Below are 20,248 nucleotides of genomic sequence, written 5' to 3'. Positions count from 1 at the left end.
CTTGCAGGCCTCTTGCATATTTATTTTTCTCTAAGTTTTATTTTTTTATATTGAATTAACTTTGGTCGTTTGAAGGTGGCTTTGCCTTCTGAAAGCTTTTCTGTCCAATGCTGCTCCGTGCTCTGCTTTTCCTCAGGCTCCCCCAGGTAAGTCTTATTTCTGGGGTCACGTATGGGAAAATTCCTTTGGCTTGGTCTTCAAAGTGTTTTTTTTTTCAGTAGTTAAAGGTCTTTGGAGGTGAAAAAAAAGTATCACCTGGGCCAGGTGTTTGCCTGGCCTTTGCAGAATCTTTAAAGGATTTTCTGCCAGGACTTTAGGAAGAAATTGTTCCCTATGAGGGTGTTGGGGTCCCAGCAGAGGTTCCCAGAGAAGCTTTGGCTGCCCCTGGATCCCTGGAAATGTTCCAGGCCCGGCTGGACAGGGCTTGGAGCAGCCTGGACAGTGGAAGGTGTCCCTGCCGTGGGGCTTTAAGGTGCCTTCTCAAATAAACCATTCTGGTATATGATAGCTTTATTCCAGGATTTTATGTTTTCACGTGTGCACATCCACACGGGAGCTGCTCGCCCTGTGCAGAGCTAGATGTGTTTCGTGTTATTTAAAAAAAAAATCCAAATGTGCATTTTCAGCGGCGCTTGGACATTATCAGTGAGTCACTCTTGTGAGGGCAAAGAGAAACGTGCCCGGGGTAGGGCAGTGATGCTGTGATGTAGAGCTGAATGTAAGTAATACCCTTTTGAAATGAACGATTCTCATTTAAATTCATATATATATTTGTATTTCGGTCTTTTTTTTTTTTTTTTTTTTTTTTGTGTGTGTGTGTGTGTGTTTTGTTTTGAACAGTAACTGTGGAGGCTGCAGTGGTGTGAGGGCAGACCGGGCGGCACCAGAGCCGCGGGGTGTGAGTGCGAGGGAAGCGCGGGCTGTGCCCGAGGCGTGAGGGGAGCCCGGCGCGGCCCCGCCCAGGCGCAGGGCTGTGAGGGGAGCTCGGCCGCTCCCGCAGGGCTCTGAGGGGACCCAGCCCGGCCATTTTCCCGCCGAGCCCCCGCCTCAACGCCCCGCGCCCGCGCCTCCGCTGATTGGCTGAGAACTGGCGCCAGGGCAAGCTGGTGATTGGCCCATCCGCACGGCACCTCTGGCCAATGACAAAACGCTGTGCCGCCCGCCTTTCCTCCGAATGGCTGTGCCGCTCCCTGCGCCCGCCCCCTGCCGGGCCGCGGTGCCGGCAGCCGATTGGCTGAGGCGCTCCCCGGGGCTGGATGTTTAATTGGGCGGGGTTGGGCTGCACGGCGCCTCACCTGCCGCGCGCCGCCATTGGCCCCCCGCTCCCCGCGCCCCCGCCCATTGGCCGCACCGCCCCTCAAGAGCGTCCCGATTGGCCGTAGCGACCCGGCCCGGTATCCGGGTAAGATGGCCGCAGTCGGGGAGTGCTCGCTGCCCGCGCCGTGGCGGCCGGTCTCCCTCACTCACGTCGAGTATCCCGCAGGTAACGCTCCGTTTCGCCGCCGCCGGGCCCTTCCACCGCGTCTCCGGGCGCGGCGAGCCCCTTCCCGCCGCTCCGCGGCACCGCCGAGGGCCGCGCTGGCGGTTGCCAAATAGTGAGCCATTGAGCAGCAGGGCTGAGGCGGCAGGGCGCGCGTGCGCGTTGGGGGCGGCGAGGCGCTCTGCCAGATTGGGAGCCGCGGCGGGAGCGGCGGTGCGCATGCGCGGTGGGGCTCCGGGCTGGGGGCTGTGAGGGGGTTCGGGGAAGGGGACCGGGAATGGGCTGTGGGGGCGGCTCCGTCCCGGCGATCCCGGAGCCGCCCTGCCCTCCGCTGCCGCCCTGCCCGCTCCACACCGCAGCCGCGCCGCCCCTGCAGCCCTCTGGCCATGTGTGGTGTCTCCGGCTTCGAGGCGAGGGTCCCACCCACGGTGTGCAGCTCCCCGCTGCCGCCCCAGCAGCGGGCTGGTGTCGGTGTCGCCTCCCTGCTCCGTGTGCTGCGGGTCGGGCTCGCTGTGTCCCCGTGCCAGCGGACTCGTGACACCCAGGGAGCGGGGATGTGGCGGGGTGTCCCTGTTCCAGGTGGATCTGGTGTTTTTTTTCTGGGAGCACTTTGGTCAGCGCTGAGGGAAATGCTCCGAGGGCTTCAGGCACGGGATGTTTTGTGGCTCAGCTCTTGGCAAGGTGGGTTTGGGTCCTGGCAGGGTTGAGCAGCAATAGGTGCCTGAGTGCAGGATGGGCTGTTCCAGCTGGGACAGGTGTGATCCACAAAGGTCCTGCACACCAGCAGCCCGACCCAGGTGGAATGAATTCCTGATGTGCCCAGTGAGTCTGTTCAGCTGGCAAATGTATAAACTGTGCCCCATCAGTCCTTTGGAACTCCTGTGGGTGCTTTGTGCTGTACTAGGTTTGGATGATTGTTATAATCAGAGTTAATAGAAAAATGAAGTGTCAGAGTTAGCCATTAGTATGTTAGTATTAACCATTTGCTCAAAATCCACATCTTGTCTATACACTGTTCTCAGTATCTCCAGTTGTAGTGAGCCCCCAACTTGCTGAGAAGTGTTGCTGTATGTCCTGTTTCAATGGTTAGATTTTAGTTCCTAATGAAAGCTCCTCTCAATAGTGCGATTCCTAAAGCTTTTAAAATGCTTAGGGATCTTCTGGATTTAAAGTGCCCGTTTAGCTAGGAGACTTGAAATGTGGCAACACTGAAAAAATATCTGGCACTGGAGATACATTATTTCTTGGCCCTCCCCCTTATGGCTGTTTCATGGTTTTCTGTGATGCTTTTTGGGAAATACTGGCATTTCCTTTTCTGTCTTGCATTTTCCTCTGCACTGTAAGCTTCCCTGCCATCCCCCTTCTCAAATATATGAATGTGTCAGTTTGGGAGAGATGGGAAATAATCTTGCCAGTTGTGGTGATATATTCATCTTTGTATCTTATCTTCTTATCTGAGCCTGGCAGTATACACAGAGCATCCTGTGCTCCATTTGTTGGATTGGTTTGGGAAATGAAGGTGGTGGAAATCACTGCACAAGGGTTATCTGTCAGATCTTGAACAGTGTGACATAACCTGATTATTTTCTCTCTGCATTGAGAGCCCTTAAACAGGCAAAGGGAGGAGATGATTGTGTGGAGGGGTAAATCACCACATAGCTTAGGGTTGTGTATGGAGAGGTTGGGCACTCTGTTTGTGAAAGCCTGTGAAGTGGAGAAAAAGGACTAAAACAATGAAACAGCTGGAGGTGTAAAAGTTTGTTAATTTATTTTTGTATAATCATTTAAGTTGGAGAAGCCCCTGAGACCACTGAGTTCAGCTGTTCCCCCAGCACTGCCAAGGCCACCACTAAAACACATCCTCAAGTGCCACATTTACACAGCTCTTAAATCCCTCCAGGCATGGGGAGCCCACCACTGCCCTGGGCTGGACAGCACTTTCTGTGTAGAAGCTTTTCCTAATATCCAAGTTAGCCCTCCCCTGGTGCAACTTTTGGCCATTTGCTCTCCTCCTGTCCCTGTTCCCTGGGAGCAGAGCCTGACACCCCCAGCTGCCCCTCCTGTCAGGGAGTTGTGTAGAGCCAGAAGGTTCCCCCTGAGCCTCCTTTTCTCCAGACTGAGCCTCCCCAGCTCCCTCAGCTGCTCCAGACCCTTCCCCAGCTCTGTTCTCTTCCCTGGACATGCTTCAGCCTCTCAAGGTCTTTGTTCTTGTGAGGGGCACAAAACTGACCCCAGCAATGTCCAGCACAGAGAGACTTGGTGCCATCAGTGACCTGTCTGAGAGTGCACTCCATTTCCTTGTCCAGATCATTAATAAAGACATGAAACAGAATCTGCCTGAGAACTGAGCCCTGCCCCAGTTGGATTTACCTTAATTCCCCAGCAGTCTGGGCCTGGACAGGTTTTTTACCTGAAAACAGAGCACCCATCCAAGCTGTGGATGTTCTCCATGAGAATGCTGTGGAAAGCAGTGTCAAAGGCTTTACTAATTCAAGGCAGACAACATTTTGGTCTAAAATAATGACTTGCAATAAATGTTAGGTCTGATGCTTTTACCTGAATTTCGGGAAAGTGCTCTTAACTTTATTTAGAAAGCTGTTTACGTTCAGCCTGGGCACATCTAAAGTCCAGGTCCATAAAGCATCTAGATCATGTATATTTCTAAAGGAGTGCTGTTGGCAGCCTGCTCAGCACAGTGGAGTTAATGTAGCCTTGTGCTGCTGAGAGGGGTCGGAACGAGAAATAGATCCTGCTTTTACCAACATCAATTATTAAACTATCTTGCCATGTCATGCACTGCTCTGTGGCAAACAGCTTCAGCTCTTGGCTGATCCCAGAGGCTGCTGAACTTCTGAGAATCTCACATTTTTAAAGATTTCCAGTGCAGAAGCCCAGCTTTCATCTGCCATGAGTGACGGTCCTGCTGCTTGGGACTGGGTAAAAAGCTGTCACTGCTGATTTCTGCCTGGCAGACGAAGCCTGGATTTGGGCTTCTGCTTCTAATTGAGAAGGGGAGAGGTGTCTCCAGAAAGGTGCTCCCTGTTCTGATCTCATGTTTCCTTATCAAGAGTGATACATCAAATCCATCCTTAGCTGCTTGTGTGGCTGCACAGCTCTCCAGGGCTTTCTGTGATGTCCACTTTGAGCAAAATAAATGAGAAACAGCAGATGAATGCTGTGGTAATCAACTGCAGACTGGTCTGAGGAATGGAATCTTGGAGACCTGACTGAAATACTGCCCATAGGGAATGTTGGGATTAAACAGAGAGAAAAAAATCAGCCATGGCAGTGCTGCCTGGGTGTGCTGAAGCACACTGCTGCAGAGGACAGCCTGTAAAAATATCATCCTGATGCTGCTCCCCGAATTTTTTGATCCTAGAGCATTTCATATTACCAGCTCTGCTTTGGTGAGACCAAGGGATGATCTGGCATAGTGTCAGGTTGCTGGCAGGTAGGCAGGAATAATCCTTCTTCCCTATGTCCTTCCAGTAATGAGCTGGTGATTGCATCAGGACTGTTAAGTCCTTTGATGGATGTATAAAAGCTGTTTCTCTAATTGTTCTTTGAATCCATTTCCGCTTTGGATCTCACAGTATCTTTGGCACTGAGCTTTGTAGCTTAATGTGGTTGTTGTTTCTTTTCTAAGTCCACTGCTCAGTAATTTCATCAAACACTCTCTCATGTGCAGTGAGAGGCAGCAATTGTTTGCTGTCAATTTCTCCATATAATTCATGACTTTATAGAGCTGTTGTATCATCTGTTTTCCTTTTTCAGCTGAAAATCTGATTTATATGATGTTTTCTGAATGGCTGCTGTCGCATACTTATCTTTGTCCCCATTCTATTTGCCTTTTCTCTGTGTACTCTCCATTTTTAGCTGGTGATACCAGAATTGCATAATAAATTTTTGTAGTGCTGTAACAGTAACTTCTGTTGTGCTCTTAAAAATGTTCTTCTTGCCTTTCTGGCTGCTGCAGAGCACTGGATGCTGCTCTGAAGGTATTGGCACACACTGAGTCTGAGGGTTTTTGTTTGATAACAACCGAACTAAATCCTGTCATGTCATGGGTATAATTAGGGTTGTTTTTTCCCGTATGCATTGCTCTGCATGGGATGACTTTGTGCTGCAGACTTAAAACTCATCTTCAGGGACTTCCTGTCTGTAGGGTGAGTTGCACTGGAGAAACATTGAGTTCCTGGTTTGTTTGGGTTTTTTATTATTATTTGGAGAAAAGAAAGAAAACTTCCTCTCTTCACTGCAGCTGGGATTCTTAGAGCTCTGGGACTTTCTGGACCTCCTCACACTGGACAAATTCTTTAAGGAGAGAAACCTGGTGTGCCAAACCTTTTCTCTGGAGAGTGGCAGAATATTCCCATTTCCCAGTTTCTCCAGGATGTTTCCTGCAGCCAGGCAGAGTTGGAGGGGCAGGTATGACAAATCAGTCAGTGGGTGAAAAGGTTCAAAGGTGCTGGTGCTGTGTCTGTGCTTTGGCTCAGCAGTTCTTGTTGCTGTTCAGTACCAGCACATGCAGCTCCTATAGGAATGTTTGTTCTGATAACCCTCCTGTGATTCTGTGCTGGGTGGGAGCTCACAAGTCAGGGCTCATTCCATAGCTAAGCTGTGTCTCTTGGAAGAGGCAGCTCCCACTCTTGTTTGGCTGCTTTAATGCAGGGTTTATGTTTAATCTCCCTGCAGAAGTTATGTCTGATTTCTGCCTTTATGCCATAGTTTAAAGCCTCCTGCAGATATTTTTGCTGTCCCACAGCTCGTATTATGGGGATATGCACAAGCAGAGGAAATGAGTCTTTTATATAATGAATATTTAGTGATGTAAATGCCCATGACACACATACACTACATGTTGTCTGTATGTGCAACTTGCACATATGCACTCAGCCAAGAACACACAACCAGTGGCAGTGCCACGAATAGATCCTTCAATAGGAAGTGGCAGTGGCAAAATTCAGTTTTGTGGTAGGATGTGGCTGGGGGCTGTTGATTCACATTTTTACATCCTATACAGGTTAAGTAGATGTGGTGAAGCTCAGATATTTCCACCAACAGGATGCTGGGTAAAATGTTGAATTGGAGCAGAAGTAGATGCTGAATGAAAGCTGGAAAAAAAAATAGCGTGTGTCTGAGCTATGTATAGTGCTGCACGTACTTATCTCTTAGCTGCCCAAAAATGAGGCAGTTGCATCCTTTATTTTTGCTTTTTGAGCTCCAAATAATGTCCATGGAAAGCTGGACTTCAAAAGAGCAGAATTTAAAACTGTAATAAGTAGATTCACGTTTTCCTGAGATTTTGTCTCTGTTCCTGCCGGTTGGAGGAACTGCTTTAAAATTCCAAAGTTTAGTAAATTAAACCAAAATTAATTTTCATAAAAAAAGGCAGGGGTGCTGCTTGCTAAATCTGAGTGGACTTGAATCCGTGGCTCTCCTGCACGTCTCCTTTCCCTGGGAATAAGTCTGGGAGCGCACTGGAGCGTGAGAGGAGCAGCAGTGACAGGAGCGATCACGCTCCAGGGCCCCTGGAGCACTGAGCAGCACTGGCCTCTCTCACAGCTCACTTTGCCTCCTCCACTGGGGATTTCCAGTCCTTTCCAAGCTGCTTTAGTCACTGAAGCTCTGCCTTGAGCTGCTGGTCCAGTTTGTGATGGCATCAGTGTGTTCCTGGGATTGCTCCAGTGCTGCCTTCAGTTAGTGCCCAGTTATTTGCCTCCTCCGTAGAAAAAGTGGCTTCAGAATGTGACTGTGTTTAATTGCCATTAGCCACAGGAACATGAAGTATTATTAGTGATGTCTGCTCTGTTTTAAATGGACTGGTGAAGTGTTTGTGGAGCTTTTGTGTTCAGATTGAGGCACGTCTGGGGGAGTGATGTTTCCCCTCTCAGGTGTGGTTTTTGTGCCTGTGAAGTCTGGTGATTTGATTTATTAGGAATGTTATAATGTAACATAACAGAAGATTTTGAGTTTGTTGCTGCTGATCCTATTTAAATGAAAAGACTACTTGCTTAAGTACTTTTTCCACCATCTGCACAAGAAACAACTTCCTGAGAAGATAAATAATCTGGTTTGGTTTCTACTCGACAGAATTGTGGCTTTTAGTGTGGAAGTGCTGAGCCTTTATGTACCATGGATTAACAGAGTGAGTGATCTGAAACCCAGTGATCTCTTGATGATCAGCTGTTTTTATTTGGTAATGCTGGAATTGAGACTGTTGGAAAGTATTCCTAAGGCTTTCAGGGTAGTTTAATTGTCTCTTGACAAGGTGTCTTCTCTCGTGAATTCCCTCATCAGTGATGACAGGACTGATTTTGTTGAGAGTTTGTGATTTATGGAAAACCATAAGGAGCTTGATTCTCTATTGCCAGGTAACTGGTACTGTCACTTACATCCCCTTTGTGTTTCCATAATACATTGCTTTGGGATCTTTTGGAATGCACCTGATGCAAGACAAACCTGCCATATAGAGCAATAAAAGTTTCAAATTCAGTGTCTTCCAACGCTTTTCAGGTTAAAACCAAAGCAGAACCTCACTTCAGTGGAAACTCAGTGTACTTGGGGGTTTGTCCTCCAAATCCTTTCACCAAATTCCTACTAATAATCCTTGCTGCTGGTTCCTAGATTTAACTCAGAATTGGGAATTCCAGAGGCTTCCATGCACTATACCTGTGACCACAACTATGTGGCAATAACATCAGCAGCATGAACTTTGTTGTAAAGGAGCAATAACTTTTTTTTTATCAGTTCCAGCACTCAGAGGCTGGGTTTAAAGTCCTTTTCACCAAGTGCTGCTTTGAAATGTGGATGTGTGGGCTGGGGAGACTCGGTGTCTTGCAGTGGAATTGATCTAGGAATGAGTCCAATGCTCAGCCTTACAGAGGCATCCTGTTTCCTTTTGAGAGGAGGGAAGAAGGACAAATTTATGAGGGGGCTGAACCTTTTGTGTTCAGTGATGGGATGGAGAGAATCTGGTCTCTGAAAGCCAATACACAAAGTACCATCTCTTCTGTTGTTTGCTGGGCTCATACAGAGAGTTTGTGATGACTTCTGTATTTAAAGATTGATTCTCTGGCAGACAGTTCTCACTCTTCTAATAAGAATTGCTGATCTTGGAGCAAAATTGCTTTGATCATTTTTTGTTTCCTCGGAATTTGTGCTGACATCTTTTCTCCAAATACTTCTATATGTGTCCCTTTTTGGGGAAGAGAGGCAAGAGAAACTTGTATCAAAATGCACAGCTGCTCCTTACTGTTGCTGCCCACTTTAGTGTCTGTTGCAGTTCAGAATAAAGGTTTTGAGGGACCATATGACCTCTGTGAGCTCCAATTGCTGCTCCTTGATTCTCCCTGGGGGATAGCTAGACTGTTAGTTATTGGGGTTGGAGGCCCAGATTCCTTTCTGTGTGGTTCAAGTGGGCTACTGGTTAAAAAGGCAGTGTCTCCTTTATTTCCCTGGCATCTCCAGCTATGTTTAGCTATTTATTTCCTTCCCATTTTGCTAATGCTAGTGTTCGTGCAGACACATGGTAAGACAGATTAGGAAGCTGATCCAGCTGAAAACTAACCCATTTTAGTGAGGGAGTAGGAAAGGATTTGTTTGGGGACTGTTTGCTGACACAGAGAAGAAATAGGAATGAGGGGAAGGGAAAGATGCTGCCTCTTTTGCAGCAGCCTATGCTCATGTTGGATTTAAGTGGTTTTGGGCCCACACCCATGGTTATTGTTGTAAATTGGGTGGCAGTAATCTCTGCTGAATGATTCCAGGCTTCTTCCATCCCTGATTTTGAACCTGCATGGAAGCAGTGCTGTCTCCCTGCCCCAGCTCCTCTGTCATCCTGGAACACAGGGACTTGCTGCACTGCTGAGTTTACCCCTCTGCTCTGTGGTGCAGGGCTCTGACTGACCCATGCTGAGGTGGCAGGCAAGTACCTGTGAAGTTCAAACTGATTTGTTTCTCTTGTTTGTTTCCCCAGGTGATTTCTCTGGCCAGCTTTTAGCTTATTTGAGTCTTGGTCCAATATTCATTATTGTTGGCTTTGTAACACTCATCATATTCAAGAGAGAGCTTCACACGGTGAGTCCTTCTCTCCCTTCCCAGCCTCTCTTTATGACTAAAGTATTTTCCTTTGTCACCTGGGGCTCCTGTATTCACACTTCTTTTTCTCTCTATAAGGAGCAAGCTGAGGAAAGCCATCTTCCTGTCAGGGAACAGCAGGAGACACTTAGCACCCATGCCAGGTTAAAAGGCTGCTCAGCCTTTTATGACTTCTCTGTTACTCTGGTGTGTTTTGGACATTATCTGTTCAGAACCATCGAGGGAGATGTCTGAGGAAGCACAGAATGCTGTTGCAGAGTGGGAACCCTCCCAAGATCCAGTAGGATCATAGCACTGGGCAGCATATGCAGGAAATGGTGTGTATAACTCAGGGGGATGCATTTTCTTTGAGCTACTGAGGCAGAAAACGGGATAAAAATAAAACCTACAGCTTTCCAAGGGAGTGGACTTACCTGTAAGGGCTGCTTTTCAGATGTCAGCTGAATACCAGGGGCAGAAGAGACTTTTTTCAATCCAAATTCTTACAATACTTTCTATCTGCTCTGCCAGGTAGTTGGGAATCAGTGTTGTGGATAAACTCCCTCTAGGACATATAAACCTCTTGTAACATTTGTGCTCAATAAACAGATAAAACAAGGGCCACTGAAAGGATTTTGACAGCACATTTTGAATGTAGGGCCACAGTGTCATGGGAACCAGTGGCCCAAGGGAACTGGGAATAGGACTTTTAACTAGGGAAGGCAGCTGTTCAATTTTGGCACCTCAAAGTTTTTGTGTTGGCCCAAAAGAGAGAAGCCAGAGTAACTATTGCATAGATTTATAGGTTTCTCAATACAGGGATTTGTTTGGTGTTGGTAACAAGACAAGTGTTGAGGTTGATTTTCAGTTCTTCACGTGGAAAGTCACCACTGGGCTGGAGAGAGACACTGGCTGACTTGCAGCAGCCTGATCTGTGGCTCAGGATGTGGAGTGAAAAATTGCTTCATCATGTGGAATGGGAGTGAGTGCTAAGGAGGCAGAGTGTCATCACCAGCTGGGAATTTGATCACAGCAGCAGGACTAATTTGGGGGAGGTGTATGAACTGTGAAGTTAGAGTAAAAATAAATGCTACCAGGTCTGGCTTAGCTCAGAATGTGAAGTCATCTTAGACTGAAGACAGCAGCTTCAGGATGAAAATATTCATAGAAGGAAAAGCCAGAAAGCCTGAAAAGTCACCTTAGTTTTAAGCTATTTACCCAAATAACAGTGTCTGCACTCCCCCTGTTGGTCATTGGGAAAAGCCAGTTCCCAAAAACCTGCCCTATTAAAAGGGTCATTTTCTGCACTTGCTGGTGCAAGGTGCTGGCAAGAAGTGTCCTACTGTGTCATTTTTGTCTTTCTGTGTATCAGCTGCTGAAAAGCTGCATGTACACAATGTGTTGCCAAATAGAAAGTGAGCTGAAAATAAATGCTTTTCTTCCTCAGGTATAGAATTTGGAAGCCATTTATTTTAACTCTAGTAGTCAAAAAACAAAATTAGAAACATAATGTTTGAGGTTTTGTCGACAGAGAGAGCCTGGTAAGTAGAAGGCTCTCTTAGAGGGGATGACACAGCTGTCTTGCCTTCACAGATCTCTTTCTTGGGAGGGCTGGTGTTCAACGAGGGAGTGAACTGGTTAATAAAAAATGTAATCCGGGAGCCTCGGCCGTGCCAAGGTAGGGTGTGCAGCATGAGTGGTGGTGCCAGGGGAGTTTTGGGTGGAATGCTGACTGGGGGGTTAGAGGCCTTTGCCTCATGTTGGCTGTGGATGTTTGGGTGTAAAAAGGCTGACAGAGCCACCTGAGCAGGGAACTTTGTGCATGTTCCAGCAGCATGGTCTGGCTTCATATCTGGAGTGTTCCAGCTGCTGACAATCCCTTGACCATACTCTTTTTTTTTTTCTTCTCTTCCCAGAAGCCCATTCAACAGTGACCACAAAATATGGGATGCCATCCAGCCACTCCCAATTCATGTGGTTTTTCTCTGTCTACTCCTTCCTGTTCCTTTATTTAAGGTAAACATTTCAGGTTAGGTTTGGCTATTAATATGTTGAAACACCTGAAATGGGTAGCTTCTTTTGCTGGGTGCCATTTGAGTGGGATAATGGAATTAAATCTGAGGACCTGCACAATTTATTGTGGCTCAGGTGGGATTGGAGCATGCCAGTCCCAATCTGAATGTAGGGCTGGAGTTACTGGAGGATGTAGGGCTGAAAACTGGGGGATGTGAGCTCCTTTTAGCTGTCAGGATAAAGGTCTCCCAATTTTCTTTTTCTAAGATGTGATGGTGCCCCAGTGTGAGGGAAGTGGCGGGGGATAGGGAGGAGAAATGAAGAGCTGCTTTCTCATTTTTGTCTCAGTTTTAGTGGGGTTAATACCAGCTGCTCCCTGGCATGACTTTTTAGTTGACTTCACTTACTGATTACTGGGTTTACCTGTGCTTTAACAAAATTCTTGCTGGGGCATGGTTCTGTCTTGTGGCTCTATGTGTGGAGGAAGACAAAACTCACAGTTCCTCGTGGCTCTGTGGGTGATGGAGGAACTGTGTCCTGGCTCCCTGTTGCATATGCTCAGCATGTGCCTCTCACATCAATGTGAGCATCCTGCCTTCCATCACAGCATTGCCTGCTCACAGCTGGAGAGAAATGTGTGGCTTCTTGGCTGCTCTTTAACTGCTGCCAGTGGGATGGGATTGAGCTGCCCATGACCCCAATGGAGTAAAGCTTTCCTAGGGTTTCAGAGGCAGGGAGGTCAGGAGTGCTCAGCTCCCTGCCCTGTGCTAATGGCTCTCTATCTCTTTCAGAATGCACCAAACAAACAATGCGAGGTTTCTGGATTTGCTATGGCGACATGTGCTGTCCATCTGCCTCGTCACAGTGGCTTTGCTAGTCTCATATAGTAGGTATGGAGCAACTGTTTGTCTTCTGCTCTCCTACAGCCTCGTGGCCTGTCCCAGCCAGCAGCCCTGGCATTCCTTACCCTGCCTTTCCCACCTGTTTCTCCACTGTGCTGTACAGTCAGAGCTTTGTACAAGTGTTGCCATGAGACCAAATAAACAGAGGTGCTATGTGTGTGGTGCTTCACAGAAGCATTTACAAAACCCCAAATCAGCTGAGCTTGTGCCAATTCCCCATGGGCTGCAGTGCCATGCTCCATGCAGCCTTGCTGCCTCACCCTCTTCCCAGCAGTAAGTGTGGAAGCATTGCCCCATGCCTTGGCACAGCAGCAGCTGCAGCATGTGGCTCGCTACAGTTGATCAATCCCATTGTTTTGCTTGAGCATTGGTTAATCAAAACACTTACATTGGTTAATCAAAACACTTACAGCTGTTGGCTTGCAAGATTTAGTTGTACTAAGGTGGATTAAGAAAATGGAACTGTGATTGTGATTTTTTTTCTCTTTAGTAGATTAAATATAAAGTGAGCTCCAGTGATTGGAAAACCAGACAAATTCAAGCTAGAAATAGGGTCACGTTTTCCACAGGAAAGTAATTACCTGTTGGCACAATTGACTATACACTACAGCTAATTACTTAGTACTAATTATTTTAAAATCCTGAGAGGACAAATTTGCCAGGGATATATGGTCTAATTACAACAAAATTAGAGGAAATCAAGTGGTCAGATAAGATGATCATAATGATATATAGGCAAAAAGAATTTTGAATGTAGCTTGTGCACACCTGTAACAGGCCAATAGTGCAGCTCTGAGTGGCTGCAGTCACAGTGAGAACATTGGTCGTGCAGCCTCTGTGTCTGTCACACTGGAGAGCAGCAAAATCACAAAAAAAATTGCTGTTTATGTTCTTAAAAGCCTTTGAGCCCTAGCTTTGGGGCTTAAGTCCTGAAGGGGACTTGTCCTTTGGAAAAAGTCTCTTGTGGGAACTAACAGTATTAGTTCTTCACCTGATCCAAAGATGGATGAAGAAGAATGTTATTGGACATTATTAGGAGGGTTATTGAGTTAAGCTCAAACTAGAAGTGCTCCAAGCTGGAACTGCTGCAGCAGGGAAGAATTTTCCCCAGTTCTTTTCCCCCCCACAATTTTTGCCAGATTTTTACTGAGAAAAGACACCACTTTTAACATCTGGTGGATAACTTGCACCCACATCTATAGGTCCAGTGTCACCTCAGCTCCTGAGTCTTGGCTTCTTTTGTTTTAAAGCTTGTCTGGTGACTCTTGTCTTCCACCACAGGGTTTATTTGCTTTACCACACCTGGAGCCAAGTCCTATATGGAGGTGTGGCAGGAAGCATCATGGCCATAGCCTGGTTTGCCTTCACACAGGAGATTCTAACTCCCCTCTTCCCGAGGATAGCTGCGTGGTAAGTCTCTTTATTCTGTAGAGGTTTGTTATGGATGTTAGAAATGAGAATTTCTGGGCTCTGTCCCAGTTTTGCCTGCTGGCTGTTGTGTAACCTACTTTGTTCCTCCATGTTTTCTTGTGTATGCCTATATACAAAGGATTGTGTGTCCTTGATAAAGATGAGGAAGAGGGAATTCAATCAATTGCTACATTTTGTAAAGCCCTGATAAAGCTGTGAGGTGTGGCAAAGTGCTGGAGGAGCTTTGCAAGAGGAACAGCAGACCTTTCCTAATGAATGTCTAATGTCGTAGTCAAGTTGCAGAGCTATTTTTGTGTAATATAGTCTGGAAATACTGTATAAGGAAGGAAAAAAATGTTTTAAATGTAACAAAGAATTCTTCTCACAGCCTGAAGTGATGGAATAGTACTGTTAACTAGAGCAGGTTTTGTGGGTTTTTTTGGTTTTTTTTTCAATCAAAATTGTACAGGAGAAAGTCTTAATCTTCTACCACACTTTCTTTTTTCAGGCCAATTTCAGAGTTCTTTTTAATCCGAGATACCAGCCTCATTCCTAACATCCTGTGGTTTGAATACACAGTCACGAGAGCAGAAGCAAGGTAAGTTCTGTTAGGAGTGGAGGAGCTGTTGCTGCTCTGGCGTTTCAGATGCAGTTATTAATTGTAGTTGATAATTTTCAGCTGCTGTGGATAGGATAGCTCAAAATAAATAATATCAAGTTGTGGGTTAATGACTGCATCTGAAAGGTGAGTCTGGAGAGGGTGTGATTATAGAATTTAATCTCTTTAAGTAACATTTCAGCTCCCTGGCTCATGGTTTTTGCAAGCAGTTGTTTATAATCTTGCATCGACATGTGAGCCTGTGTACACTGAGGTTATTCTGGGAGCGTGGAGAGTGGGAAGGGCTGATCTGCCTGGCAGGTGTGGTGGGGGCACTTTTGTTTTGTACTTCAATTTTCCTGCCTTTCCCTGTGGTTTGTTGCAGCCCCCTGGGCTGGGGCTGGGTTCCTCTGTGCCAGCTGTGTCACCTGTGGCTGTGTCACCTTGCAGGAACAGACAGCGCAAGCTGGGTACGAAGCTCCAGTGACGGCAGCAAGGGGACCAGGGCGCCTTTAACGGAGACAGACAAGAGCACAGACCTGGGGGCAGCAAGGAGCCTTTTAACAGACGGACCAAAGGAACAGGCAGGGACCATACCCAAAACCTGAAAGCCTTTGCTCTGCTTTAGCAGCTAAGCTGGATGCTCCCTGATGCATGTGGGACCGTGCAGGAGTAGAAACTCATTTTGAACACAGATGCACATGGTTGGATGTACCATCGTGTCTACGTCAGGGGAGGGGGGAGAAAATGCCTGGTGTCGTGTTCGGGGGAGGGAAAACCAAAAATGAATCCTTTCTGTGACTTTTTTTTTCAGCATGAAATATACACACTATTTATTTATTTTTTTAAATGGAACTATTGTTTATGGGGTGGGTGAGGCGTTGATTGTGTGTTTTGCTTTTTATTTTTTTAATTTTTTTTTTTTTTTTGGAAGAAGATGACAAAACTAATCTCAAGTTGATCATGTTTAATTAGGGCTTTTAATTCTTACATGCTTCTTAAGAGGGAGGGGATCTAGGAGGGATGACCTAGACAGAAGGGAGAGGAAGACTTTCCTTTCTGCAGTCAGTTTGGGAGATTGCAATCAATTCCAACTGTACTTTGTACAGACAGAAAGACAGACCATGAAGATCTCATTTTTAACACTAGTGACAGTTCTGCAGGGAATCCTGCACAGATACCAATTAAGGGGAGTGTGTGTGTAAAACAAAGGAAAAACACAAATACACTGACTCTTATTTTTTTTCCACTGCTGCTCCTGTTGTGTAATTAGCAAGAGTGTCCTTTTCAGAATCTCTTCTAGGTGGCAAGATTATTGTACATATCTCACATTTATTCCATCTCTTCCTTTATACTTTTATTATCTCAGGGTTGCTGTGATCTGTACAGCTTTTGTTGTACTGAGTCTGCCGAGGGCACTGGGAAGCCCCTTGGTTATAAGCAGTGCTGTGCTCTAGTAAGAGTCAGCCCAAAGCCTTACAAAATTCAGTTGCTGGTCTCTGTCTTAAGCACTGGATTTTTATTTTTATTTTTTTTTTCTGTTAAAAGCTTAAGGGAGGGATTTTTAAAAATGAACACAGTGACAACCACAAATGAACAACAAGGCAAATGACTAATAACTAGCTCAGCTGCTCTCGGAATTATTCCTTGAAGAGTCCTGTAAGACTCCATCCATGAACTCCAAGTAGGGAACTTGTCCTAGCAGAGGCTCCTGCCAGTTGTCACAGTAGCTTGGTTGGGGTTCTGCAGCTGTAACCTTGAGTGCTGAACTCCTACAGGCAAGTTTTGCTTTCCATCCTTCTTCCACTGGGATTCCCCGTGCGGCAGTGGCGCTCTGGGTGCTGTGTCTCTGTGGGAGTGTGCCTGCCATCTCTGTGTGCTGGTGATGCCTACGACCTCTGTGAGCCATGGGGTGACCTGGCAAGGGCTATACTCAAAGTGCTTCAGGGCTGTGCATGGACACTTTCTGTATTTCTAATATATAATGCAGCAGTTCAAGTGTAACTACAGAGAAGTATTTATTCAAAGCACAATTGACTTGAACTTTCACAGATAAAGGACAGCTTCTGAACTGGCTCAAAGGTCATCGGTGTGCCTTCGATGCAGTCATGAGCAGAGGTAAAATGACTGTCACATCTCAGTCTTGCTGCCTGTTTTACTATCTCCACTTTAATCAGATTCCTGCATTATAAAGCTGCTTGAAGTGAGATTTTTTTTTTTTTCATGTTCACCCTGGTTATTTTTTTTTCTTTTTAAGTTTTCATCTGTGCCTGTTGCTCTAGGAGTTTGTGTGTTTGTGTGGAGTGGGAGCTGCTGTTGGACACCACTGTAGAAAGTGATCCTGATCCAGGAGATCAGGAATGAAGGCTGTTTAAATTTCTGTGTTTAAATAGCTATGGGTAGTAAATGAACTGTTTTCAGTTGGTACAGCAAGTATATACATACATTTTTTTTAAAGAACTGTTTAGTACTTGCATAATATAAGCAATCCTGTAACATTTGAAGGAGCACTGGATCTGCTTTGAAGGTGCATCATAATAAAGAGGCATCTTGCAGCTTTCACAAGGACATTTGATCTGCCTTAGACCAGCTCTCTTGGGATGAGACAGGACATCAGATAAGTCCCATGACATGGTGGTGCCATGTTTCAGTTGGAAAACTGGTACTTGTGTCTTGCAAAACAATTCATTTTCTCTTTGTATCTCTTGTAAGTGAACTTACAAAGCCAGAACAGAGATCACACCTCTCTTCCCCAAGGCTGCTGAAGGAGTGGATTGTTTCAGGAGTGGCTTAGCACTTCCCCAGCCTCTTGGGCTGTTATGACAGACTGCTGGAAAAAATAAACATGGAAACACCTATTGAGCATAGGGAAGAGGGTTCATCTCCTCATGGACAGCAGTGCAATGTAAAAAGCTGCTCCAAGTTGCCTTCAAACCCAAACTTCCTATAGTTACTCTTAGGAGTGAGGAAGAGGAAGAAGAGCTCTTGTAAGACACTGTAATAAACTCTCCTCTGTTCTCTGTGAGTTGTTTGTAATCTGCATCTTCTGCCTACTTTTGCTGTACCTTTTCAGAAATTTTTGCAATACTTGATAAACAGTAGAAATTCCTTAGTGATTCCATGGATTTTATTAACTAAATGGTGCTGTGCAGGAAAAAGATCTGAGCTCTGCCTTATTACCCTACAGTTGTATGCAGTCTCCTGCCACTAGTTTTCTGAAATTGAATATTTTCTTTGGAATATGTGGCTTTGCAAGCAGATGCTTTCTTTTCCTCCCCTGTACTCAAGGGGGCTGGATGGAGATATGACAATAAAAGGAAGGTGACAGAATGCTGTGGTTCACTGTTCTTGCTACCCCCACACAACAATGTCCCATTAAGGGCAGTTATGTAACTTCTGCAGCATTTAAGGAGATTTAAGTCTTTTTTGTAGCATTTATCTATTTATTGTGTCCCAGTTTATTCAACAAACATTTCCAAAGTTTTCATGACATGGATCCCAATACCCAAGAACATTTAACACAGCTAACTAGCAAAACATGCAACACTACAAGGCTGTGTCAAAAATTGCACTCGTAGCCCAAGAGTTATCTGAATATTTCAGTCTATGAATTTCTGAAATAATTTGTTCCAAATCAGTTGTTTTTCTGGAGCTTTAGTTTCTTCTTACTGTGCCTACTTCTACTTAACGTGCCTTTGAGACAATGGACATCTCTTGATAAAACAATCAGAAACAGGGAGAACAGTATTTAGTAAGTCAACACTGAAAACATCTAGAAGATACGAACCAGAAGGACATCACATTTTAAAACTTGTACCACAAGAAAAGACTTTTAAAATAAAAATCTTGTAATGATGCTTTCAAGCACTTTAAAAATCAGCCTCATCTGAATTTCAGCTCTGTGTATCAGTTAGGATGCCTTAGGTGGTTTATGAATCTTGTATTTCTTTGTCTGCTCCCTGCAGCTGTACTCTAGTACAGTATCCCACAGCTGAAGCTAGTGGGATATCCAGATTTAGATCCAGAATAGATCAATCCCATCTTCTGAGGTACAGTCTTCAGCAGCACATGCTTATGCTTAGTCTTTAATAGGCACTTTGCTTTGAGAGCTTTCCCCTTTGAGACAGAAGTGGAAAAGGGCCAGTCTCAAATACTTCAGTGGCACTACTTGTGCTTGAAGGCATTGCAACCATGGAAAAATAATTCATCCCCTGGCAACAGAGGCTGATCAGTATGGGGGGAGGATTATTTGGGCAAAAGGAATATTTTTTTCCCTGTAAAAAGCTCCATAAATCCAGATGTTATTCCAGTAAGGTTTGTTCTTGTCAGTAGTATTTACACAATCACTTAGAGTTTGATAATACTGAGTATCCTCTTGCAGTTTTCAGTCTGATTGATACTGAGGAGTTACCAGAGAAGGGGTTTCTGCTTGCAGGTCTGTAGTGCTCCTACTCATGTTTTTAGGCTGTCTCACTCCATTCAGGATTTTCTAAAGGATCAACTAAATCCATGTAGATGATGTGAAAGTGGCAGTTCAATCAAGTTCAATACAATCACTGGCTGTGCAGGTGAGTTTCAATTAAATTTTCCTCTTTTAAGGTTTGTTATTAGGTATAAGATAAAAGCTTTGAAATAACATCCTTTCAGGAAAAAAATGCCAAAGCATTGGCTTGTATCTTTTCAGAAGCAAGTTAGAATTATTTTTTCTTCTTTTACTTTAAAAAGCTTTAGTGCAAATTTCTTCATACATGTTCATCAAGGCACTTGGATCATGTCCTTTGCAATTATTACCCTGTTAACAAAACAGGTCATCACAGTCCTAATGTTTCTTGTCTATGGTGACATCCCAGCAGACACATCTTGAAGGGTGTACAAGTGAAATACAGAATTCCTACTGCAGAAATAGCACTAGAATTCTTTATTACCATATGGTTTTACTAAATAAAAGCATAGTCAGGAGCTTGGGTTCTGACAGATTGGTTGGAAGTAGTTCCTATGCTATCATAGTATGTTAATGTTTATATATAAACTTCTACTGTCTCAGGTTTGTCAACTGAACATAAAAACAATATCATATGATATCATTCTCTCACAGAATAAAGCTGACATAAATTGGAGTAATATTTCAGTACGAAATAACTCCCCAGAGTGGCAGAAAAGGTGCTCTGCTGTTTACTGCAGGAACAGGGGCAAACAGTGCAGAAAAGCCTACAGGTCCAAGTGTACCCTGCTTTCTTCCTGTTTTTTCAAGAATTTCTGCCTTGTTACAGCAGAGTGATGTGAAAGAAGGGTTTCTGCAGCTGTTTTTCCTTTGGCCTTTAACAGATTTCAACTCTGTGGGCCAGGAATGGAAGTATGTTCTAGAGTTCCTGATGAGAAACATCCTTATTTGTCCATAGCTCAGGCATAACACTGTGCACAAAAATGCTGTTTTTGAAAGCAAGGTGTAAAACCACATTGGGTTAATGTGTGTGCCTGAAGGACATCAGGCACGTGGCTTGTTAGTAAACAGAGTCAGCATCTTTTTTTCTTCTTCAGCTCCAAAGAAAGGTACAATAGAGCAAGGGTCCTGCTAAATGCATAGGAAATCCCTTCTCATCTCTGCAGCTGTGCAGGTACATAAAGCCAAAGCTGGAAAAACTTATGAGGAGAGTTTTGTAGAAGCTTTATGGGGAAAAAGCTTTAGGCTGAGCTTGGAAGATCAATGGTAGGACCATAGCAGGAAGCTTAACAAAAAGCCCAGAGCAACAACAACAAAAATAACCT

The 20,248-nt window shown here is 45.1% G+C and overlaps 1 protein-coding gene across 1 annotated transcript; it reads left to right on the top strand.

Annotated features, from left to right (window-relative positions):
- The first annotated feature begins 1,326 nt into the window (after nucleotides 1-1,326).
- On the top strand, nucleotides 1,327-20,245 carry DOLPP1 (dolichyldiphosphatase 1). The gene is made up of 8 exons (XM_079324016.1): nucleotides 1,327-1,483; nucleotides 9,459-9,559; nucleotides 11,153-11,237; nucleotides 11,476-11,575; nucleotides 12,364-12,462; nucleotides 13,756-13,884; nucleotides 14,393-14,482; nucleotides 14,933-20,245. The coding sequence occupies exons 1-8, from the start codon at nucleotides 1,408-1,410 to the stop codon at nucleotides 14,967-14,969; spliced, it is 717 nt and encodes a 238-aa protein (XP_079180142.1). The 5' UTR covers nucleotides 1,327-1,407; the 3' UTR covers nucleotides 14,970-20,245.
- Nucleotides 20,246-20,248: the final 3 nt, after the last annotated feature.

This window comes from Erithacus rubecula (assembly GCF_903797595.1).
Source record: "Erithacus rubecula genome assembly, chromosome: 21".
In the NCBI taxonomy this organism is placed as follows: domain Eukaryota; kingdom Metazoa; phylum Chordata; class Aves; order Passeriformes; family Muscicapidae; genus Erithacus; species Erithacus rubecula.
This window is presented reverse-complemented; position numbering and strand designations above follow the sequence as displayed.